The sequence below is a fragment of the Phascolarctos cinereus genome, unplaced genomic scaffold, assembly GCF_003287225.1.
Source record: "Phascolarctos cinereus isolate Bilbo 61053 unplaced genomic scaffold, phaCin_HiC Scaffold_5;HRSCAF=322, whole genome shotgun sequence".
Lineage (NCBI taxonomy): Eukaryota > Metazoa > Chordata > Mammalia > Diprotodontia > Phascolarctidae > Phascolarctos > Phascolarctos cinereus.
Window position 1 is genome coordinate 427,388,865 of NW_027555958.1, and position 25,407 is coordinate 427,414,271.

The 25,407-nt window shown below is 40.9% G+C and overlaps 1 protein-coding gene across 3 annotated transcripts; it reads right to left on the bottom strand.

The window, feature by feature from the left end:
- Positions 1–1,637: 1,637 nt before the first annotated feature.
- On the bottom strand, positions 1,638–18,028 carry FCRLB (Fc receptor like B). 3 transcript variants are annotated; one of them, XM_020988640.2, is made up of 7 exons: positions 17,941–18,028; positions 7,950–8,027; positions 7,551–7,571; positions 6,894–7,148; positions 3,782–4,048; positions 2,741–3,025; positions 1,638–2,487 (listed from the first exon to the last, which is right to left on the bottom strand). In XM_020988640.2, exons 2-7 carry the CDS (start codon positions 7,978–7,980, stop codon positions 2,069–2,071), a joined length of 1,278 nt encoding a protein of 425 aa, XP_020844299.1. In that variant the 5' UTR covers positions 7,981–8,027; positions 17,941–18,028; the 3' UTR covers positions 1,638–2,068. The 3 variants fall into 3 exon arrangements, with proteins under 3 accessions (XP_020844299.1, XP_020844297.1, XP_078012660.1); XM_020988638.2 differs by lacking the exon at positions 17,941–18,028 and adding an exon at positions 11,470–11,970; XM_078156534.1 differs by lacking the exon at positions 17,941–18,028 and adding an exon at positions 10,299–10,407.
- Between the last annotated feature and the right edge of the window lie 7,379 nt (positions 18,029–25,407).

The following is a 25,407-nucleotide window of genomic DNA, read 5'->3' on the forward strand; positions in this document are numbered from 1 at the left end:
GTGCTGATGCTGAGAGCCCAGCTGAGTGGTCCACTTAGCAAGCTCCATCTTAAGGGAACTTTGGAGGACTCTACAAAGGCAAAGGAAAAAAGACTTCCAGAGCCAGGAGTTGGAAAGAACTCCATTATCACATGTGTCTTTTACAATCATGCCTGACTACCATTATACTCTTAAGTTTGAGCCCACTCTTAGAATAGACTTAATGTGTATTGTGAAAGAGTTTGCTCTAGGCTTTTTGGTGAAATGTTTTATACAAACCATTCTTATAATACCACTTTAATAAATAACGTTGCTTAAAAAAAAAAAAGTCTGGCTGATTGCTAGTGGGAAGCACACTGGTGAGGGCTCAGGAGTAACAATGTTGGAAATATAGCCCTAAAACTCAGAGAATGTAATTGTGAATTGTTGGAGTAGCCCATAGGAGGATGCTATACTTTGAACTACCTAGTTCACTCCTTTTTGTTGTTGTTAAGTCGTTTCAGTCTATTTTCCCAAATTTAGTACCCAGAGCATCAGCCAGATGAGTGTGAAGACTTCAGACTTTGTGAATTCTGGATGTCCAGAATCTTTGGGGAAAATTATACCCTTTGGGAGATGTGTGAGGGTGGGAAATAGGGGCTTGTTAACAAGTAGTAGAAATTAGTTTTCCCCTGCTTCCTATCCCAAAAGTTTAAACTTATGTTTTCCCCTCTAAATCTGTAGGAGTTTTGGGGTGGGAAATCAGTGAAGAACACGCCCACCTCACACAGAGGTGGTCACTCCTCTTCCAGAGTTTCCTTAGCACCCTGTCTTAGAAACAGCAAAGGGAAGAAAGGGATAGAAACCAGGACAAAAAGAGGAGGTATAAAGAATGTAGATAGAAATGAGGCAAATGAAAGTAGCTGTGAAAAACCACAGATTAAAAATGCTGAGGCAAAAGAAACAGACTGCCCAGCACAGAATGACTAGTTAAGCAGAGAAAGCTTCTTGGGAGAGATGAGACCTGAGCTGATGAGAGAAGCTCCACCGCAGAGTTGGAAGCCAGAACTGAAAAGACCTTTCCTGAACCAAGAACTAGAGGGGGAAAAAGTCCTGGAAAGACATTAGAAAAGTGTTCACTTAGATCAAAGAAAGATTTACCTGACTCATCTTCTGATTTTAAACTAGCCGTCTTAGCAGTTTGTAGAAGCAGGTGTTTTCTCTGATTCAGAGTGTTCTCTGGTGACCATTCCTGGGGCTCAAGCAAAACATTGCCCTCCTGCTGCTGGAGAAAGTCATTTGGCCATATGGTATGCCTAACTTCAGGGTCTGCTACTTCTGGCTAAGTGTAAGAGAAGTCTGAATCCTTTTTTCCTGCAGCAGAGGGATGATGATGCCACAAAACTCTCTCTGTTCTCCCAGACTCTATGCAAAACTGAACAGAACAAATTCTTCCCAGGGATTTCAATACTTGCTAACAGCAGAACTGAAAATCTTTTTTAATGACAGCAGTGGGTGAATTCACTATGTAATTGCAACTTGTTGCTAACAACAGAAGGTTCTAAAGTGCCTCAGTAGTTACTAGTGCTAAAACTTGCCTCCATTTGATGTACAATGGCTGGAACATGGTGAAAAGTTAAGAATTTAAACAAGCTGGAATTTCACACCAAACCACAAACTTAGATGAAATAATTTATGTATAGTTATATTTTGGGGGTGAAGGGTAGAGGGTGGAGGGAGGGTGATAGAGAAAGGAGGATGATGGAAAGAAGGAGGAATAGGAGCAGAAAACTTGTGGTAGCAAAGCTCTTTGTACTTGTGTAACTAAATAGTGACATATAGGATAGGTGACACTTGGTGATTGTTTAAAACCACAGGGGCCAAATGGTAAGAAAGATAGCTTCTTTAAGGAAAATGTGCTTTTTGGATGACTGAAGGAAAGTAGGTATAATGGAAGAGAACTGGAATTTAATTGGCCAGTCCCCCCAATTCACTGGAAAGATTCAAGTTCTGTTCTCCTAATAATTGTCACACTTCAACCCCAGACTCCCACCAAAAGCTAGCCAGCCTGGATAGGGGCAAGAAGCATCCCACTAGGTTGGTCCTTGCCTTAACCCCTTCCTGTGGTCTCTGGAATGGCTGGGTTCACCCCCAAATCTAAGATAGGTATCTCTGGTGTCCCTCTGAGCCCCAAAACTGTGTGTGGCTCCTTCAGCTCTAGTACCACTTGTCTCAGAAGGCCTTTAAGCAGCTGCATTTCCTGAAGCAATAAGTCCATGTTGGACTTCAAAGAGTAGGTAGATTGGCCCAAGGATGCTAGAGAAGTACAAGCAGTGGGCCCAGGAGTGGGAATGCTTGGCACAGAGGCAAGGGTCCTGGTCAAGGTGGAGTTTGGGGCAGAGGTGATGAAGGACACAGATCTGGGATCAGGAGGCTTTCTGAAGGAGAGGGGCTTTGAAATGGGGTTCTTGGACATGGCTGCTGGCACAGGAGCTCGGGTTGTGATGGTCGATGTGCTGGAGAAGGAACCTGTCAAATGATAGGGAATGAACCACATAAACCCACTGGGTCCCATCACTTGGGCCCTTCCACTGTTCACAGTGTAGGGACCCTTGTTTATTAGTATAAAGTTGCCCTACAGGGGTTGGAGAGGAGAAAAGAAGTGGGACCACGATTAGGCTCTTGGGGTGTTTGGGAGTTGAGTGGGGGACAGAGGATGTGAGAGTATGGGTGCGAGTTGAGGTAATGGAGTGTAGTGGGGTGCTAACGAGGAGTCACTCACCCCTCCCTGAGAGTTGCAACCAAGGGCTGCGTTTGCGCACGCTGCGGGGCACAGTGGCAGCTTCACACCAGTACGATTCCAGGTCCTCGGTCTCAGTTTCCGGGACGGTATACTCAGCTCCCCAGTCAAAGCGGCGCACAGGACGGCTGTACTTGTAGAAGGAAAACTGCAGCGGCGTGTCCTGCTTCTGGGGGTGCAGACTTGTTTCACAGCGAAGGGTCACCCCACCCCCGCTGCGGGACTCAGGCTTGTGCACCACTTTCAGCACTGGAGATGCAAACAGCTCTAGGGGAGGAGGACAGAAAATCCGGACACTGAGCAAGTCAGGCTAAGAAGGGGGAGGCTGGGGTAGATGGAGACTTGCTCTTGGGGATGGATAGTGGCTGTAGTGGAGGTGATGAGAGCTGGGGTAGGGTGGTCTGAGGGCCACAGCTCCAGCTTCGCCATCCCATAGTGGTGACCAGTCACACACAGTCTGGGTACAGAAAGGAATGAAGGGACCAAGGATTAGGCAGGTTGACTGTGGCATTCTGGTAATACACATAGGCATAAATGATACTGCTATAGGAAAGCTAGAAAGTATTATTAAAGATCATGAAGTCTCGGCATGGTTCCCCACACTCCTGGTCATTGTTCCAGCTTTAGGTGGGAGATTGGACAGGGGTGTAGCAGTTGCTGCCCATCACAGGAGATGATTTGTTCCCTATGTGGGGTTATCCCCTTTCAATGTCTCAATAAGGAATTCATTGAATTGGGTAGTTCTTGGGTGCAATGCATACCATACAGGTTGCTGACAGCTCCTAGTTTCATTAATGGAGGAATGGGATGTGAATGGAGAAGGTCAAAGGAGAAGGGAAGAGCTAGTGGGGTCATTCTGTTCCTCATGTAGAAGAGAAATTTGGCAGATTAGAATTGGCATCAGCCTTCTCTCCTTTGAGACAAAAATTGTTTACTCTTCTATCCACCCCTGTATGTATTTTCCCAGCCCCTACCCTGCACTCTTCTCCCCCAAGCAAAGAGACCTGTGTCTTGTTTCCATACCTTGGATGGTAACCACCACCTTGGCAGAGAACATAGGGGTACTCTCCACTGGGATACGCAAGGTTCCTGAGCACTGGTAATGTCCACTATCACTGGCCTGTGCCTGGGGTATCGTGTAATTGGCACTAGACTGGAAGTAGCGCATGACGTGCCCATCCTTGTAGTAGTGGAGCTTGTAAACAACTTTGTCATACCAGCCCCGGCAGCGTATCACTAGTTGTTCACCCTCAAACACCATGGCATAGGGAACCTGTAGGATCAGCCAATCTACAAAACAGATAGGGTCCATAATCTCAGTAAAGCTCATGATCACCCATAGCCCTTCTTCACTTCTTGCCCATCTCTTATTTCTCCCATTTGTTATTGGGGGGGGGGCTAGGCAATGGGGTTAAATGACTTGCCCAGGGTCACACAGCTAGTAAGTGTGAAGTATCTGTGGCCGGATTTGAACTCAGGTCCTCCTGACTCCAGGGCCAGTGCTCTATCTACTGTGCCACCTAACTGCCCCCCATTTGTTATTTCTTAGTTCTCCTGATCCTTTAATTTTGAGGCTAGTCTTTCTCCAGATGTTAATGAGGATAAGGACCAAGTTCCAAACTGTCCATCATCTCTGGAAGACTCACAGTAGAGGTATCCTGTGGTATTATCAATAATGACTTCATCCCTCAAACTTCATATAAAGCTAGTTTACTTAACATGTATTATTATGTATTATCTGTTGCTGACAAAACACCGGTCTGCATTGGTAGAGGGAATTTCCTCATCTGAAAGATCATTTTTATCAATGAAATCATAGTTCCAGTTTCTATTTCTAGCCCCTGGTAGGTGATCAATACATGCTTGTTGAGTTGTTGGATATGGGGAGAACTCATCAGCCCATTTAAAATCTTTAAAAAAAAATGTACAGAAAATAAAAACAAAGGACAATAGTTGCCTTTGATTAATTCAAGTCACCAGACCTAGAAAAACCATATCCTAAGGTACTGAGAGAACTGGCAAATGTTATTGATGAAACACTGTCAGTGATCTTTGAAAGATATTGATGAATAGGAGAGGTACACCAAGACTGGTGCCTTCAATTTCCAAAAATAAAAAACAGAAGGAAATAGAAATTATAGGCCAGTGAGCTTCACTTCAATTCCTGGAGAAATACTAGAATGTACTATTAAAGAAAAGGAAGTGGTAATGACAAAAAACTAGCATGGCTTTACACAGGACAAGAAATATCAGTACAACTTTATATCCTTTTTTTTTTTGACAGGTTAGTAAACTGGTAGATCAGGGAAGTACCAGAGATGATCTACCTAAATTGTAGCAAAACATTTGACAGTTTTTCATACATTCTTGTGGACAAGATGGAACTTTTTTGTCTCAGATGGTAGTAGTTAGGTGGATTTGGAACTAATGGAATGGATGAAGCAATAATTAATGATTCCATATCAGTTTTGAAGGGGGCCTCAATATGAAGTCAGTAGTGTGATATGGCACGAAAAAAATATTTTTACCATAGACTACATAGACACAGTATAGGGAGGTGATAATCCAGCTGCATTTTGCTGTAGACAAATTGAACCTGGAGTTCAGTTCTTGGTACCACGTTTTAGGAAGGACATTGGTCAGCTAAAGAATGTTCAGAGGATGAGTAGGGTGATGAATGGCTTCAAGGTTGTAGGGAGTGGGTATGTTGAGGTTAGAGAAGAGAAAACTTAGAGGAGACATGATAGATATCTTCAAGAATTTAAAGGGCTGTCCTGTGGAAGAGGGGGGTTAAAAACTTGTTCTGTTTGGTCCTAAAAGGAAGAAATAGAAGCAATGGATGGAGTTTCAGAAAGATAGATTTGAGCTTGATGTAAGGAAATAATTTCTAACAATTAGATCTTTCTAAAAGTGGTTTTCAAAGACCACTTAATGTAGATAGAATTCTTTTTGTTTGGGTTTTTTTTTTGTTTTTTGTTGTTTTTGGAAGTAATTGAGGTTTAGTGACTTGCCCAGGCCATACAACTAGTAAGTGTCTGAGACTAGATTTGAACTCAGGTCCTCTTGACTTCAGGGCTGGCACTCTATTGACTGCACCACCTACCTGCCCTAAGGAGTTCTTATTCTTGTATGAATTGGGCTAAATGGCCTCTGAGATCCCTTCAAACTCTAGGATCTTGTGATTTGGTGCATCCCTGGGACTGGATGACAACTTTAGGGGAATAGGGAAGGCAGGGTAGGGGACAGGTGAGACCTAAGATTGGAGCACAATTAATCAAGTTCCAATGGAATCTATCCCACTCTACAGTAAGCCCCAAGAAGACTAGCCCTAGGGAAGGGGAACTTGGAAGAAAATAAAGGGCAGAGTGGCATGATGCTAAGAGGGCTAATTTGGCATCAGAGTATTTGAGTTTGAATTCCAGTTTTGCTATTTATTGCCTGTGGAGCCTTGGGCAATTCACTTCACTTCTCTGTGTCTCTGTAAGATGATCTCTAAGGTTCCTTACCTTCTTTAAATTTATGATCCTATGAAATAGGGAGCCAGTTTTGTAGGCCTCACTTCTGTCTTCCTTCTCCAAGGGAGCCCCATATCCTCATGCTACTCCTAGCTGCCCAGAAACCCATATATTCCCATTAGGTTTTTTTCTTCATCATATGAAAATGTGGGATTCTCTCAAGATCTAGCTGTCTATAAATTAACCTTATAAATAAATCTGTACTAATGTTCTGGTTGGATGCTATATTTAAGTGCTATCTCCCCTGGGGAACATACTTAAATTTTTAACAGTGACCTTTAGTAATTAATGCCTATAAAACACAGCTCTAATGGTAGGATTTTTAGAAACCATTTTTAGGGTTTGGGGAGATACTTTGGGGGCAATTGTGCCTTTCACGTCATATCATGTAGGTGGCTACCTACTTAGCCTATGTGTAGTATGGGCCATGAACTCCACCAACTATTGAACCACTTCTATTTATTTGCATGTTGCCAGGATGATCGGCTTTCTTATCTAAAGCAGAATAGCACGAGGAATATATCTTCTCCTGTAGGACAGCTGGCACCAATTCCCAGAATACGTGTCTCCCTGGTATGTGTTCCCATTGTGTGCCCTCCCATTATACTCAACCCACTTACCATTGGACACAGAGAGGTGGATTGGATCACTGACAGGTGCCCCTCGGGTCTGACATCGATACACCCCTGGTGTCTGCACCTCGATGCTCTTCTTATGTGAGGGAAGTAGCAGGTGCCCCAAGTACCACAATGTGCTGATTGGCCGGAGCTCGAGGAGCAAAGGGTGGTACCCATCACACCTCAGGGTTACCCGCTCCCCCTTAAAGATTGTAGTCCAGGGTGGGTGCAAGGACAGAATGGGTTTATCCATGGTGGCTGTAGAGGGTGTTGTAAAGAGAGAGCTGAAGTCAAGATGCCCAAAGAACTTAATCCCAAGTTGGAGAAACCCTAAACCACCTCTGGGAATAGAGTTGACCATAATCATTTAATTAGAAGGAGTTTAGTCAGTAGGTCAATTAATCAGTTTGTAAAGCATGCTGTCCTGAATGCTTACTTGGATGCAGAATCTTTGGCAAACTGGACCAAATAGGCTAGGGAGTAGTAAAGATGAGCAACATTCCAGAATAGCCTCTACCCAAGGATCCTGTCCACTTAGTCCTGCAGTCTTCCAATGCTCAGAGCATATAGTCTAGGGTCTGTGAGGAACTGATATATGCATAGGATGGGGTGGGCAGGAAGAGGAAAATGGACTGGGAGGAAAGTATGCAGAGGACTCACCAGCTCTTCCAGTCCTTGGATCTGTAAAAGATCAGAAGTCGGCAATCAGTGAAAGACAGGGTAAGACAAGGCAGCTTCATGGGAAATGGGAGAAGAAAATGGGCTTAAGCTCCCCAAGCTTTCTGCTCATGTTTAAAGCTTTGCCCTCTAAAGAGGCTTGGGTTTTGATGGCTGTTGGGTGTCTGACAGTGTTAAACATCAAAATAATAATGGCAGACATTCTTGACACTGAGCTATAAAGGGTGTCTGGCATGAGTAGCCTGAAGACTAAGCTATGGTCTGTCCATATAGTGGAGTACCAAGACTAAACACTCAGGGTTCAAGAGGGTTTGCCCTAGAATCCCTCCTCCCTTATAACATAACACCCAATAACATAATGATAGACAGGGAAAGACTCACCCAGCAGCAGCAAGGCTATCAGCACCCACATGGTGGCTCTGGCCAGATGTGTCCCAGCATTCAAAGAGGGTTAGACCACTGGAACAGAAGTGGAACCAAGGTTGTGTTGTGAGAAAAACATCTAATTAGAAATCAGGACACCCCTTTCTAGTCCTGGCGATGCAAAGCCTGTATACAGGCTGTACTCTAGCCACATGTGGCCTTAAGGCTGCAGGTTCCCCACCCCTGCTCTAGCAAAGGCATGGAGGCAGGAGCTGGAATGTTGCATGTGGTCAACATTGATTGAGTAGGCCACTTTATCTGGACCAGCCACCTTTCTACAAAATATTTTGAAGGAGGGAAGAGAAGTGTGGGGAGTTGTATGAGATTAGGCAGGAAAGGTAAGTTGAAGTCAGGTTGTGAAGGACTTTGAATTGGAAATAGCAGAGTTCTTCCAGTTCAAATATTCTTCAAACATTTTGTCTATGATCAGGGAGTATTAGGAGGTACTGCCTTTCCTGTCCACTTTTAATTCCTAAAGCCTACGTTAGGGACCTCAATAAGGCACCAGGGGTATTTCTACACTGTTCTCACCTTCCTGCAGCACAAATACCCCTGCAAAAGCTCTAGCCCCCTCTTTTACCCTGCCACCAATCTATTTCAGACCTTTACTATTTCTCCCTTAGATTATTTTAATGGGACAGTTAGGTGGCCCAGTAGATAGAATGCCAGGCCTGGAGTCAGGAGGACCTGAGTTCAAATCTGCTCTCAGACACTTCATAGCTGTGTGACCCTGGGCAGGTCACTTAACCCAGTTTGCCTCAGTTTTCTCATCTTTAAAATGATCTGGAGAAAGAAACAGCAAACCACTCCAGTATTTCTGCCAAAAAAAACCCCAAAAAACCAAAGAGGGTCATAAAGAGTCAGACCTGACTGAACAATAAGAAGATTATTTTAATATCTTCTTAATTGGTCATCTCACCTCCAGTGGAACTTCTTATCACAACTCAAGTGATTTTTCTTAACACATAATTTTGGTTAGGTCAATTAGTCAACGATTAATCAACAAGCAATTATTTAGCATTTATGATGTGCCCAGCACTTCTCTGGACGGTGGAGACACAAAGAACAGGTCAAAATAGTCCCTGTTCTCAAAGAGTTTGCATTTCAGTGGTCATCACCCTGCTCAGAATCTTCTGTGGTTCACACCTGTCTACTGTATAAAGTGCTGGCCCCCCACCCCCTCCTTGGCCTCTTTCAGTCTTTTCACACAATTTCTTTTCACACATTTTATGCTCCAGTCCAGCTGAACCATTCCCCACTCTCTCTTTCTCTCTTTCTCTCTTCCTCTCTCTCTCCCTCTCTCTGTCCTCTCTTTCTTTCTCTCTCTCCCATCCTCCTCCTCCATGCATATGCATACATACTCCTTCTTTATTAATACAGATTCCCACTCCCACATCTCTGCCTATTGATATTCTACTCTTCCTTCAGGGCTCCTTCATGAAGCTTTCTGGTGATTGTCTCAACTAGAAATTATCTCTCCCTCCTCAAATTTCTTACGCTGGTGTTTCCATCTTTTCTGTGTACTAACTATATTCTAATTTTTATTATAGTTATTTGTATACACATTTCATACCCCACTCCTTGACTATATAAACTCTTAACAAGCAGGCACCATATATTCCCAACACCTAGCATAATGTTTTATGAATATCTTCTTTTTTAAATATCTTAATAGATGCTAAATTTAATTGTACCTTGAGCTCTATTGGTCAGCTTAATTAATTGGTTCCCCTTGTTCCTTTAAGCTACAGCTGGAGCAGAATAGCTCTCTGGGCTTCAGGATCCCCCAGTGCCTTTCCTTTGCTCACATCTTGAAAAAATATTTCAACATAGAGCAGCATGATGGATATGGTGCTCTATACTACCCCCAGGCAAAGCCAATTCTGTTCCATCTCTCTCTTATCCAGGGTGTCCTCTGCTCCTCTGACCAGCAATAGGACCTCTATTGCCTTTCATCTTTCTTTTTAATAATTGTAGAGAACATTTGGATAGCTCTCTGAGATTTGTAAAATATTTTACACATATTATTTCATTTGATCTTCACAACAAAGGACACAACTCTAGGTAAGATTGGAACTACAGATATAATTAGCAATGCTTTACCAATGAAGAAAGTGAGGCTGAATGACTTGCCCAAGCTCACACAAGCTAAGTGCCAGAGATGGGATTCAAACTCCAATCTCTATTGGCACCACGTCCAGCCACCTTTCTACAATACCAGTAACCAGCCCTTCTAGTCCCACCTATAGGTTTTTTCCTCCACCTTACCATCCCCCTAGTCCAACCCTTCATTAAGGGGTCTCCTACCTGGTCTGGACAAGATGTCACTAGAGAGAATTCTAAGAGCTTCCCAGGATTCAACTCACAGTTCTGTCACTGGTGTTTTTGGGACAGTGGAGAACATTGAATTCTGCCATAAATATTTAATGGATTTTCCACTCTAGTGATGTATTTCCTTGGACATCATTCCACCCTTCTTTTGTGGACATAGGGAAACATGGCATTGTTTTCCCTTGGAGCCCTGTCAAGAAGTAGAGAGGTGCTTGCCTCCGTATTCATAGTTCACTGGAAGCAAAATAACATAGCCCCTACCAACTGACTTATGCCTGCAATTCCAACCAGTCAGTTAATCAGACATTTTTTTAAGTCCCTACTATATGCCAGGTGGGGGCAGATAGGTGGCACAGTAGATAGAGTATCTGGCCTAGAGTCAGGAAGACTCACTTTCCTGAGCTCAAATCTGGCCTCAGGCAATTACAGGCTGTGTGACCCTGGGCAAGTCACTTAACCCTGTTCGTCTCAGTTTCCTCATCTATAAAATGAGTTGGTAAATGAAATGACAAACCACTCCAGTATCTTTGCTAAGAAAACCTCAAATAGGGACATGGAAAGTCAGACATGACTAAAGAACAAAAGGTGCCTGGCACTGTGCTAAAGTACTGAGGACACAAAAAGAGGCAAAAGACAGTCCCTACTCTCAAGGATCCAAAATCTAATGGGGAAAGACAATAAAGAATAAATACAAACAAGCCATAAATAGGATATTTAGGAAATAATTTACAGAGGGAAGGTACTAGAATTAAGATGGATTGGGAAAAGCTTTTTTTCTGTAAAAAATTTAATAAAGGTGACAAATACTACCAATTTTCAAAAAAAATTCTTAAAAATTACAATAAATGCAGTGAGATTCAGGGAGTAGGTCATTAGGTTTCGAAATGAAGACATGGTTGCTATTCCATTAAAAACTTTCCTTTGAATGGTATGAATTTGTAACGTAGCAGTATTAAAGGCTTTGAGTCACTTAATTTTATATAAATTTATATAGGTTGTTAGCACTGCCTGTAAATATACAATATAAACAAAACTGTGCCTATGTAGCATATTAGCTTTGTTTAAAGACATCTGCCTGCCAAAACAAAAACACACATCTGAAAAAGGTTCATGGTAAACACACAAGCTTTGTACCCTCCCTCCTTACCTTCCACAATGAGCTGGGTAATCTTTGTTTACACTTTGCCAAAACAATAAAAATAGTGCATTGGGAAAACCTTCTTGTAAGAGTTTGGATTTTAGCTGAGACTTGAAAAAAGCCAAAGAAATCAGGAAACAGAGTTGAGCTTCCGGGCATGGGAGACGGCCAGGGAAAATGCTTGCAAGTCGAGAGATGGAGAATCTTGTTTGAAGGACCCCCAGGTGGCCAGTGTCACTAGGAAGTTCTTTCCTTTATTTAAGGCCAATCTATGCTATAAATGCATATTCTCATAGAAAGGTAACACTTTAAGCAATATCAGTAATTAGTACTTTAGAGTGAATGTGGTTCAGATTCTTTCTGAGTCCAGGTTTTAGTGAGAAGAGAGAGTGGTAATGCAGGAAGCATTTGCATCAGTGAAGCTGGTTTGTGCTGTGTCTGCTGAGAAGGAACAATATTATTTCACATGCCAGCCATCAAGTTTTGTTTAATCTTCCCTGTAAACACAGTTTCTGGAAAGCATTTCCTCGTTTGCATTCTATTGCTACCATCCTTGTTGAAGCCTGTTTAACTGCATGCCTAGATGTTACGAAATGACCGTACTGCATTTAGGTTATTGTGAATGTGGATGAAGCTTGAGGTGAACACTTCCCTAGTAGGGGGATGTGGGTGGAATCTTGCTAATGTGGACTACTTCAGGAATATCAACTTGGCAGCTGTGGGAGAGATTCGGGCATGTTTGCAGATAGCAAGGAAGAGCCTAGTGGTCTTGTAAGATGAGATCAAAACTTAGGGAGGGAGAGGGAATGACTGAAGGGGGAAGCTTCCAGAAGGGATGGAGAGGAGTTGGCCTTGGTGAGGAGAATGCCACATTTTCCTCCCATACTCAAGCAAAGGAGGAAAGAACAGAGGATGATATTAGGGAATTTGAGGTTGGCCTCAATACTTTCTAAAGTCCTTTCCTCTCAGTCTTTGATCCTATGTTCTTCCAAAAATGACTGGCAGATGTAATCTCTGTGTTTTTTAAACTTCTTGTCACAACTTTTTGACAGGATAGAACTTCCTGAGAAAATTATCCTTAATCTGGCATAAAAATGCTTTCTAAGGATTTATAATTAATGTTTTCACCCACTAAAATTCTTATTTGTTGCTATGTAAAATTATCCTTGCCTGTTAGGTTAGTCTCAGAAACTATCCCAACCACCTACAGCAGATTAGAGATCTCTTAGGCTAAGTTTCCCATGCAACATAAATGGACAATTCTGTGTTCTGTCAGTTGGTTTTATTTTACTTTGGTCACTGGTGAAACAGTTTGAAAAACCCAAGTTAAAAAAAAAGGTCCAGGCACTACCCATATCTGTAGCTGCTGCTGCTAGGGAAGCTGAGGCTGATAGATTTCTGGGGTACATAGCTCTGGGCTATAATAGAGCTAAAGCCTGTTGGATGAATACCCTACATTTGTCCCTATCATTGTGAGCCCCCGGGTACAGATGGCCTGGGTAGGAAACAGATCAGGTTAAAGCTTCTGAGTAGATCTATATTGAGATCAAGCCCATGAGGGGCCACTGTACTTCTCTGGATGAGAGATAGGGAGAACCAGACAAAAAGCAAAACAAAACAAAACAAGGTGTCTCAGGTGGACAGGGGAACAGAGGAAGCATCTATGCTAAGATTGGCATGGGCTGGTGGGCACAGCAAAAATATACAGAAGGAACCAACACTCCAACAGTTTGGGGATACTGGCCAATAAAGGATCAGAAAATTATTGGAAGTGAAGAAAACCTTAGGTGGGGCTTCCCTTTCTACCTAAGTTTTGTCTAAGCATTGAACCATTACAGTGGTCTCAATTCATCTTCACCACTGACAAATTAATTTTTGTAAAACATTGATTTGTATATGTTACCCTGTGCTCAGCAACACTCAGAAGTATCCTTTGTCTATAATACAAAGTATAACTCTTCATCCTGACATTTAACGGCCTCTCAGTCTTGCCTTAGTCTACCTCCTCACACTTTTCTCCCATAGTTTCCCTACATGAATCCTCCAATACAGCAAAATAATTCTACTCACTGTCTTTGAACAGGTCATGATTCTTGTCTTCATGACCACATCATAATTCTGATCTAGAATATTCTCTTTACTCTCTTCTGCTTATACGTTCTGACCCTGCATGATTCCTATGCTCTGAAACCTCCTCCACAGTTGATCCCTTCAGCATACTAGACACTTTCCTCTAGTGTTTTAATATTTCATGGATACCAATACAACCCTAGAACTGTTCATCAGTTATCTCCTATTCTTTCTAGGAAACTGGTCAGCCTCTTTTTATTGGTTATCCATGTCCTTCATGAACAAGTACAGTAGCAGTTGAATATGGTTGCTAACCTGATCAGTGGAAGAGACACCATCATTTGACTTGTGATGGGGAGTACCCCAGCCCAGACTCCACATAAAGGTTGGATTTGGAGGCCTCTTCTCCTTGAACCTTCCAGCTGCAAACATGCTGCCATGTGTTGAGGTAGGCCCTGTTCTGCTTTGTGTCACTGAACCGTATAAGAAAACAGCAATTTCTCAGCCCTCAATTACTGAGGCATGCCCCTAACCATTACTGGACATGGGAATGGACATCTAAGTCTCTCCCTAAAAGTGGTCTTAGAGTCTTCTTGACTCATTGTTGCTATTGTTGAAAGCACTATCAATTTTGATCTGTGTCAATAAAACAATCTGATAAAAGCAATTATCTCTGCTACCCTTAACTATTGAGTGCCAGGACATCAGAGCTCTAACTTCCATTTAGGACCAGGGCTTTGGATACTAGGTCTGATGGGAAGCCAAGTGCACATTCTATGAGTGAGGTATTTTCTGGGTATATGCCATCCCCCACTGTTCTTGAATTAGAAAGAGGAAGTGGTATTGAGCAGAAATTCTGACAGAATCTTGGGGAGCTGATCACAGGTATTTACTGATTCAGATGCTTGAACCAATCACCTTGCTGCCTTCACCCTCAGATCCCTATGTTTTGAGACAGAATAGACATAGCCACTCTCCCTCATGGACACTGTGTACATTGATGGAAGAATGTGACGCAAGTTTTTGTATTAAATATATTTTTCAAGACCCCAAAGAATCCAAGCCAGGGTCAAACAATGGTCCCAGCATTCCTTCCGGAAGTGCACCAAAGATTGCCACTATCCTTGAACAGATGATGGTCTCCTACAGCACCCTGGAGTATAAGGACCTCAATCAACATTGATTCTTTCTTTCTTCCTTTTTTTAAAATTTTTTTTATTCTTTCCATATTACATGTGTAAAATGTTATCTGTTTCAGATTTGGACAATCTTGTTTGTAGAAAGTGGGGAAAAACAGACAATTCTGAGAGAACTTCAGAGTTCTCAGAGATAAGTATATATTGAAGGCAAAGATGGCCAAAGTATCTTGTTTCTAAACAGATAGTTTCCACATGACAACTACAAGGACAGGCTGATAGCTGTGGATACTTGAAATCTAGACCTTTTTGGTGACTATTGTATAATTGTATGTTGCCTGTTTGTGGTGGTTCTGAAAATTTCTGATTGTTCAAACTAAGATAGAAGTGAGTTATTTCACACAAGGAGACACTGCCTTGAGTCAGGAAAGACTGAAAAATAGGGTAGACAGAAACCAGAGACAGAAGAAACCAAAAGCAGAGAAGGAAGGAAGGAAGGAAGGAAGGAAGGAAGGAAGGAAGGAAGGAAGGAAGGAAGGAAGGAAGGAAGGAAGGAAGGAAGGAAGGAAGGAAGGAAGGAAGGAAGGAAGAAAGAAGAAAGAAGAGGAAGGAAGGAAGGAAGGAAGGAAGGAAGGAAGGAAGGAAGGAAGGAAGGAAGGAAGGAAGGAAGGAAGGAAGGAAGGAAGGAAGAAAGAAAGAGAGTAAGTAGGAACTGAATTTTGCCCATGCTATTTGAAAGGAATCTAGCTAAACAGAGTCCAACTAAGCAAATGGTTCATAGAAAAGATAAGCTGATTGGAAGAGAGCTGTTAAAAGAGCTTAGAGCTTGAATTCTATATCCACCCCAACCCCCTACCAAGATAATTGGTGAAAAAACTATGTTGCTTGGAACTAATTGGAGGAAAATTGTTGTAGGGAGCTGATTTTAGAACATGTTGCTGTGGGAGCTGATTGAAGGAAGAAGACACCTCTGTTGCTGAACAGAGCTGGCTGGGGAAAAGGACAGGCTAATTTGCTTTGAACTTTACTGCCACCTGTGGCTTTTGTTGAGTCATTCTAAAATTGTGTCCAATTCTTCATGATCCCATTTGGGGTTTTCTTGGCAAAGATACAAGAGTGGCTTGTGATTTTCTTCTCTAGCTCATTTTACAGATGAGGAACTGAGGCAAACATGGTTAAATGACTTTTCCAGGGACATATAGCTAATAAGTGTCTGAGTCTGGATCTGAACTCACAAAGATGAGATTTCCTGATTCTAAGCCCAGTGTTCTATCCACTATGCCACCTAACTGCCCTCACCTTTGGCTTAAGAGAGGGGAAACCCAGCAGATACTTGTGTAGCATGTCCTTTACTGCTACCTATGGATTAATAATGAGAAGTGAACCAAATGAGCTAAACTGAATAGCTGCAGGTCTCAGACTTAGGGAACATTTTTTTTTGGCCAAAAGAGCAAATACTACCTTAGATCCAAGTCAAAGAGCTGTTCAAGTGGAACGTCCAGTGGAGCAGTAGCCCTATCCAGCAACTGGTGATGCAGACTGCTCCTTTAGACCATTGAGTTTAACCCATAAACCAAGTGAATTCCTTCTATAATAACATTAACAACAAATAGTCACCCAGTCTCTGCTTGAAGGCTTTCATGGAGGGGGAATCTATGACTTCTTGAGGCAACCCACTCTACTTCTAGTCATCACTAATTGTTAGAAAGTTTTTAATGACATGGAGTCAAAATTTGTCTCTGCAGCTCCCAACCATCACTTCTAGTTTGATCTTCTGGGTCAAAATGGACAAAGTCTAATCCTTCCCTAAGTCTGTGATAAAAATATGGTCTTATTACATAAACTAGGAAAAGCCAAAGTGGAGGGGGAAAATATAAATTAATATTTCTAATGAATAATTATGTAAATATTTTAATTAAACTACTAGCAATTTATCACAAAGATTATACATTCTGATTAGGTTGGACTTATACCAGGAGTGCAAGGATGATCAATTTTAGGAATGCTATTAACATAACATAACTTAACAATAATGACTAAATCATATGATTATATCAAGAGATGCAGAAAAAAAAGCTTTCCATGAAATACAACACCCACCTATGTTAAAAACACTAAGAAACTGAGGAATAAATGGATCTTTCCTTAATATGATATCAATTTAAGAGCCGGTATTATACGTAATATGAAAATACCCAGCAAAACTAGAAAGCAGTCTGGCAGAAATTAGGTTTATATCAACACCTTACACTATATAGCAAGATAATCTCCAAATGGATACACGACTTAGATATAAAAGTTCTCATCATGAACAAATTTAAGATACTAGGAAGAAGTTACCTTTCAGATTTATGGAAAGGGCAAGAGTTCATGACCAAATAAGGGACAGAAAGTATAACAGAAGATAAAATGGATGGTTTTGGTTACATAAAATGTAAGAGATTTTACCCAGACAAAAGCAATGCAGCCAAAATGAGAAGAAAAAGAATTAACTGAGAGAGGGCAATCTTTGCAGCAAGTTTCTCTGATAAAGATCTCAATTTTAAAATACACAAAGAATCAATTCAAATCTATCATATAGATAGGCAGATAGAGTTTCAAAGGAAAGAATCCAAGCTATCAAAGTCATGTGCAAAATGATCAAAATAACTAATAATAACAAAAATGCAAATTAAAATAACTCGGAGAGACCACTTCATGTGTATCAGAGTGCCAAAGTTTGGTTAAAAGAAAAAAGACGATAAATGTCTGAGGGGCTGTAGGTAGACAGGCACATTAATGCACTGCTGGTGGAGCTATAAATTGTTCCAGCCATTCTGAAAAGCAACTTGTAGCTATGGCTTCAAAGTTACTATATTATGCATATACTTTTTGATGCAGAAATACCATTATTAGACCTCTACCCTAAGAAATTAAGGATCAAAGAAAAGCACCAAGATGTATGAAAATATTTATAGCACTTTTGAAATTTTAGTGTTTAGACTATGGACGATTGAGATGAGCATTGCTTGACTGAAGGCTGGCATCACTGCTTCACTTTGGGCTTTGTTTACATGGTGTTCAGAGCAATTGTAATCCTGGGGGTTTTGCATAAATGGAAGGGAGGATGATTAGATCACTGCATCATAGAGACAGCCTTGGTATATTGCTGGGAGCAGAATGGGGTTGGTGAAACATATACAGGCTACTCAACTAGTAGGCACAAGATATCAGACGTGGCAGGGAGTCCTTGGGAGGAATGGAATCAGAAACAGCAAAACCAGTAGTCACTTACTATTGAAAACTTGTGCATCTCTTGACTTTCTCATCACCAACACTGTCTTCCATTTACCCAAATACAATAAAACTTCATGGACGCACCCTCCAGCAAACATTGGCATTTAAAGATTATGTCATTGTAAGGAGAAGAGACAAACAGCATGTGAGAGTGATGAAAGTGATATGTGGCACGGAGTACTGGACCATCATAAACTTTTCCTTTCCAAGCTAAACATTTACATTCAACAAAGGTAGCAGCTCCAAGGCAAGATGATTACCAGAAAACTTAATGACAACAGATTAGATCCCTTCTCTGAAAGTAAACAGTTCATTGCTAACTTGGAGGGAAAGCTGAGCCAACACACAGTTGGCCACAGTGGAGCAGAAAAGAAATGGACAGCTTTCAGAGATTTAGTATACAGCATCACATTTACTCATCTGGACCAGAACACTCATAAACACCAAGATTGGTTTGACAAAAATGATGGTGAAATTAATATTATTATATTAATAACTAATTATTAATTTGTGATCCACTCTTTCATTTCTGTTAAAACTCAACAGCTGAAAAAGTCAGTCAATCTTTGAAGGGCATGGCTGAGTGAGATTTGCTCCTAGCAATCCAAAGTACTTCTGCAATGCCCTGAAGGCTATTTATGAGCCAAAGATATATGGTGTATCTCAGCTACTCAGTGCTGATGGAGCCACATTGATTAGTGACAAAGACATGATCCTGAAGAGATAGACTTAGCACTTTCATAGTATTCTCAATAGACCTTGATCTGTCAATGCTGAAGCCATTGACCTATATAGCTAAGGTTGAAGCCAATACCTCTCTACCCAAATTTCCAACTGAAGAAGTTTTGAATGACATTAAGCTCCTCTCATGTGGCAAAGCACCTGGTGCTGATTCTCTTCCAGCTGAGCTTTACAAAGCAGGGTGTCCACTGCTCATACAAAAGCTGATGGAAGTTTTCTGGATTATATGGCAAGATGAGGTTATCCCCAGGAGTTTGAGGATACCTCCATTGTCTATCTCTAATAGGGAAAGGAAAATAGGTTGTCCTGTGACAAGCACAGGATGGGGGTGGAAAGGGTTGGGGGAGGCTCTCTGTTAGTCTTTGCCAGCAAGATTCTTGCCAGAGTCCTCCTTAATAGGCTGATCCTTCACCTGGAAGATGGTCATCTACCTGAAAGCCAGTGTGGCTTCAGAAAGGGCAGAGGAACAGTCAATATGACGTTTGCTGCTCAACAGCTTCAGGAGAAATGCCAGGGGCTGAACATAGGTCTGCAAACAATATTTGTCTATTTTACCAAGGCCTTTGATACTATCAGTCATGAGGCCTTGTAGAAAATTATGTCAAAATTTGGTTGCCCAGAGAAGTTCATCAGTATTGTATGTCAGTTTCATGATGGCATACTTGCATGAGTTCTGGATGATGGTCAGTACTTTTATGCTTTCTCAGTTACCAATAGAGTGAAGCAAGGCTGTGTGCTTGTCCCTGTGCTTTTTAGAATGATGTTTCCAGCAGTGTTGTCAGATGTCTTCAGTGAGGACAAAAATGATATCAAGGTCAACTACTGTACTGTAAATTATTTAACTTGAAAAGGCTATAAGCCAAGACTAAAGTGGAGGGAGTGTTGGTGCATGATTTTTTGTTGGCATATGATTGTGCACTCAACGTAGCCTCTGAGGCTGAGATGCAACAAAGTATGGACCAATTCTCTGCTGATTATAGTAATTTTGGCCTAACAATTAACACCAAGAAAACAGAAGTTCTCTACCAGCCAGCTCCGCACCATCCATATGTGCAACCATTTGTTAAACCAAATGGAGAAATTCTGAATAATGTGGATACTTTCACTTGCCAATATACTTTCCAGGTATGTACACATAGATGATGAGGTTGACCAGAGCTAGCTCAATGTTTGGGAATCTCCAAAGGAAAGTGTGGGAGAGAAGAGGTGTTAGACCACCTACCAAACTAGAGGGCTACAGCTGTGCTGACCTCATTGTTGTATGCCTGTGAAAATTGGACAGTATACCAGCACCATACCAGGAAACTGAATAGCTTCCATTTGAATTGTCTTAGGAGATTCTGAAAATCACCTGCCAAGATAAGGTGCTAGACATTGAGGTCCTTTCTCTAGCTGACCTGCCAAGCATTCACACTCTACTGCAGAGAACAGTCTTGATGGACTGGCCACATTGTTAGCATGCCAAATGTACGTGTGCCTAACAGACTTTTGTGGAGAACTCTCACAAGGCAAGAGCTCACAAGGAGGTCAGAAGAAGCATTACAAGGACACTCTCAAGGTCTCTCTGAAGAACTATGGAATCAATTGTGAGACATGGGAGACACTGGAACAGGACCAATCAGCCTGGAGTGCCCTGCATCAAAGAAGACACTGTATTCTATAAGCAAAGCTGAATTGCAGTAGCTCAAAAGAAATGTGAGCTGTGCAAATTTAGAGAATCCACCCCAAATGTTTACATGGATTATTTGTGCCCAACTTGTGGTAGAACATTCTGAGCTTGTACTGGTCTGATCAGCCATGGTTGGACACACTGTACCTTGGGCTCCAACGTAGTGATATCATTTTGGTCTTCTTTGAGAATGAAGGATAACAACCACCAGTCACCACCTCTACCATCCAACTGTCAGCCATAATAGATTAACAGACAAATGGACCCATCCAAATAAGCATGGGTGTAGAAGTATTATGGTGACCAAGTATTTAAATTGGTTGAAGGGTAAGAGGAGAAATGCAAACCAGAACAAATTTGAGATTTCCCCTCGTGCCCCACAAATTGGCAAAAATGACAAAAAATGGCAATAGTCAATGTTGAAGGGGTTGTGGAATAATAGGCACATGAATATTTTGTTGATAGAAGTATGAAATGGCATGCTGTTTTGGAAAACAATTTGGAATAAAGCAAATAAAGTAACTAAAATATCCATACCCTTTGACCTGGAGAATACATTACAGTGCTTTCACCCCAAAGAAGCCATTGATAAGAAGAAAGTCACCATATACACCAAAATATTTATAGCAGCACTTTTTATGATAGCGAAGAATTGGAAACAAAAGTAGATGTCCACCAATTGGGGAATGGCTGAACAAATTGTACTACATGAAAGTATGGAATATTACTGTCTTGTAAGTAATGATGTATGTGATGAATAAGGAGGAGCATGGGAAAAATGTAAATGAACTAATAATAGAGTGAAGTAAGCAGAACCAAGAAAACAATATACACAATGACTACACCAATGTAAATGGAAAGGACACACCAAAAAAATCAAAAGTAAATGGAGTAAAATTATAAAGATCAAGCAGTATTCATAAAAAGGGATATAAGAAGACACTCCCCCTCACCTGTCCCTTCGTGGAGGTGATAGGTACATAGGTATTAGACATGTTTTCAAACTTTTTCAATGTATCAATCAGTTGTGCTGACTATTTTTTTCTCTCTAAATATACTATTTATTATATGGGATGGTTCTCTGGGAGGGGGAGGGGAAGTCTGGGATAACTATGATGAAAGAAACAGAAGACATCAATAAAATTTTATTTTTTAAAAGGAGTATGTAGTTTGTAATATCAGAATTTTTTTAAGTGACTAAAGAACAGTAAAATATAGTCCCAGAGTATTTGGGACTGTCTGTAAATTGCCTATAAAATGTATGTGAAAAGAAGAATAGCAAGGTAAATATTGACTTCCTATGTTTTCATTTGTTATATGGAATGTAATAGAAACTGGTTTTTAAAAAAACATTGGCTGGAGGGAGAGTTAGGGTAGGTTCAGATAAGAACTAGATCAACTATAATATCATAAGGGGTGATAATGCTCTCAGTAGTGCATTTTTTTTAGCTTAATAAACTTTTAGAAAAGCTATGAGGACTTTCCTCTAATTCCCTCCCCAGCCCTTGTTTGGTTGGAGATATGGTAACATTCTAGAGATCCCCTGCGACTGAGACTTAACAGCAAAGGGAGGACAAAAGAAAGAAGTTAGAGATGACAATAGATTCAGGAAAAGATGGTGTATTTTGACTAAACTAATTTTTTTAAATGATGAAGTTTTAAAATTAGAACTATCATACATTTTATTCATGTCTTCTGTCTTTATATTTAGTTATTTCCCCTGCCCTTCAGATTTTGCCCTCCTTTGTAACAAAGAAAATCAGTTAAACAAAAATGACAAAGCATAAAAACCTCATCTGACAACATATACCAGTGGTATCAAACTCAAAGAGAAACAGGCCAGTGAACTATACATAAGGATCCCTGCAACCTCATGTTGACATGATAAACCACATACTAACACCATCTACCCTATTGTATTGTAACTTATTTTAAGTTTTTCCCAATTGGATTTCAATCTGGTTCAGGTTGTGCTCAGTAGTGTGGTTGGTCCAGTGTTTAACAGCTCTGATGTGTACCATTAGCTGTACTAACAAGCCTCCATTTCTTCACCATCAAAGGGAAGACTGGACAATGACCTTTGGGGAAGCCACACGGCCAAGTGGATAGAGGGGTGGCCTTGTACTCAAGGAAGCCTGGGTCTAAGCCTTGCATCTTAATACATACTAATTGTTAACCCTGGGGAAGTCATTTAACTTCTTTTCTAAGAATATAGAAATGATTTGCTTATCTAGATGTGTTGAAGGCATTTTCAAACTGAGGATTCTCTGAACTAATGAAGTTGAATGCCTAAACACTTCCAGTTTTCCTGGCTTCCTCCACCTCCCTCACAAAAAGGACTTCTTAGGCAAAGAGTGGGTTTTAGTACTGAAATTGAACAGCCATGAGCTCTGATCAATTGAAAGGCAGGGTGGGGAAAAGTCCTCCACGTGAAGCAGGTAGAACAGAGAGATAAGCAAGCAGTAGGTATTGTTTCTCTTCCTATGCCTGTTTATGGGAAAGCTTAATCTTAAGAGTCATATAGGTAGATAAATAGTGTTCACAGATTAGCTGGAAACTGTTTTTTTTTTTGTAAAGGATTTGACCTTATGAGGAGATTGGATATAACATGGGCTGAGACAAAAAAAGGTGGGGGCTTAGTTGGGGGGGGGTTGGCAGGGGAAACCATGAGAGAACATCTGAGTATCATTGGGGGTGGTATTAAATGGCATATGAGCAAGGAGGAATAAAACTGAATTAGGTTTGCACTGACTTACTCCCTTCTGGCAAGGACACCAAGTAGAGAATGAAGCTGTGTTAAAATGATGAATTGTGAAATGCCCAAATCCCTTTATGTCCCTGGGAGGCTATAAGAGTAGGGGTCAGTTAGAACTAACAATTTCCACTTTCTTATTTAGTCTAGGAATCATGAGTTATCCTTTTGCCATACATATGCCTCACTACCACTGCATTTTTCATTTAGGCCCGCTCTGCTCATGACTGTGTGTGTGGTGTGTGTGTGTGTGTGTGTGTGTGTGTGTGTGTGTGTGTGTGTGTGTGTGTGTGTGTGTTGTGCCCCCAAGCTTTCTGGTGACTGTTTTGCACCAACTAATCAGCTATCCCTTGTCAGTAAATACCTTGTCTAAAAAGGCTAATTAGGGCTTGCTGGGTAATTGTTCATTGGGAGCACTTCAGTGGGGCTCATAAGCAATTGTACTAGAAACCCAGTCCCTCAGTGTGACTCTGAGAGCCCTGAGAACAGCAGTAGTCAGCTCTGATCTGGGGGCCCCAAACTTTCAACTTGAAAGTGAGCTGGAGGAACAGCCCCAGAGCTGCTACACATAAATGCTTTTTTTTTTTTGGGGGGGGGATGATTGAGATTAGTTAGTCAAGCTTTCTAAAGACTATTTTCCCCATCTAGTGTTTTTATTATTTTGTGAGGTGATACTGTTCATAATCTTTCATCATTCTCCCCTGTAATTTTTTGCAAATTACCCGGGACTCCAGTGTTGTGCTTGACTTCTGTGTCTTTCTACTTGGCAAAGAGATCAAGTGTTGGCTTATTCAAATGGTTTCTTTGTCCTTTTAGACTCTTCACTGTGGTGACTGTTTTGCATTGGTTAAACTTTTCTGAGAAATTAGAGTAATCAAAATCAATGTCTCAAGTTTTTTCCATTTCCAATTTGGGGAGTAAATAGCTTGTTTAAATAGATAGAGTTGGAGCTGCTATAGTTGCCTGTAGTTTCTTCTCATATTTATTTTTCCTTCTAATTTTGTGTTAATCTTGACTTTTGACCCACTGATGATTTGGCTACCTACAGACAGCTGATTCTCATATGACTTCTATATTTATAATCAGTTGTTACTTGTCTGTTAAGATATACTCAATTTTATTTTTTAATGAGATTGTTCATGCTCACTGTGTCCAGCTCCTTCCAACTCTTTTCTTGAAGTACCGCTGATTTCCAGATGTGAAGTTTCTAAGCACTCTACAAGTCTTTGCCCTCTTTCTTAATCTTTAACTATGTTTTTCAACCTGTTTCCCTAATTTCCCACACAAGGCACTAAGCATCAAGATTTATGTTGCCAAGTTCTTCATGGAATTTCTTTTCTTTATCAGATATTGACACATAAGTTGTAGTTATCATCAGGGTGGTCTTTTTTATATATGCTCATCATGATCATTGTTTCTTATTACTTTGGGGTAAATAAGAAGAGCAATCCTACCAACTCTTTTATTTGACTCTTTGAAAAGAACTTGGGAGCCATTCTTCCATTTAGCTATAGTTATTTTATGTCTTCTGATTTCATTTTTTTCAAGAATGTCAGTATAGATGAAGTTCAGTTCTTCTGGGAGCACATAGGTTTGGGACAAAAATCTCACATTTTGAGCAATAGTAAAATTAATGTTTTTTTTTAACTTAGAGGGTGACTATAAGAGAATAGCATAGTCCTGTAAAAATAATGTTGGAAATACTAAGCTGCGAATGAACTGAGGTTGAGAATGGAAATGAAATAAAATAAAAATACTGGGTACTCTTTTTAGGTATATTGGGAGAAAAAATGATCAAAGAAAAGAGAAGACATTTTGGGATGGGTTGGGATAGTGATAATCGACAACAGAAAGAAGATAGAGCTGTTCAATTTTAATTTTACTTCCTTATTCTCCACCAATGAGGATGACTTTTGTACTGGAAATGACAGAACAAAAATGGCTGACAGACTGTTGATAGCAACATGTGTGAGAAAAGAGTAAGAGAGCCTTTGATAAACTTAAATCATTGGGGGCAGGGAGGCAGCACAGCGGAGAGAGCCCCTGCCTTGGAGTCAGAGGGATCTGAGTTCAAATGCAGCCTCAGACACATGACATTCACTGTGTGTGAATGTGGGCAAGTCACTTCACCCAATTGCCCTCACCAAAAACAAAACTGAACAAACAAACAAACAAAAAAGAATGAAGGATAAATTTAAATCACCTGACCCAGATGAGCTACATCATCAGGTACTGAAAGAACTGGCAAATGTGACTAATGAGTCCCTGTCAAAAATCATTTGACAACGTGGCTTTAAAAAAAA

What these genes read in the sequence shown, in the direction of transcription:
- FCRLB (XM_020988640.2), bottom strand. Translation starts at nt 7,980, where the DNA reads ATGTGGGTGCTGATAGCCTTGCTGCTGCTGG. An exon ending in TCCAAGGACTGGAAGAGCTG is followed by an intron (nt 7,149 to 7,550) that starts GTGAGTCCTCTG and finishes CACCCTCTACAG; the next exon opens with CCACCATGGATAAACCCATT. An exon ending in CCACCTCTCTGTGTCCAATG is followed by an intron (nt 4,049 to 6,893) that starts GTAAGTGGGTTG and finishes TCTGTTTTGTAG; the next exon opens with ATTGGCTGATCCTACAGGTT.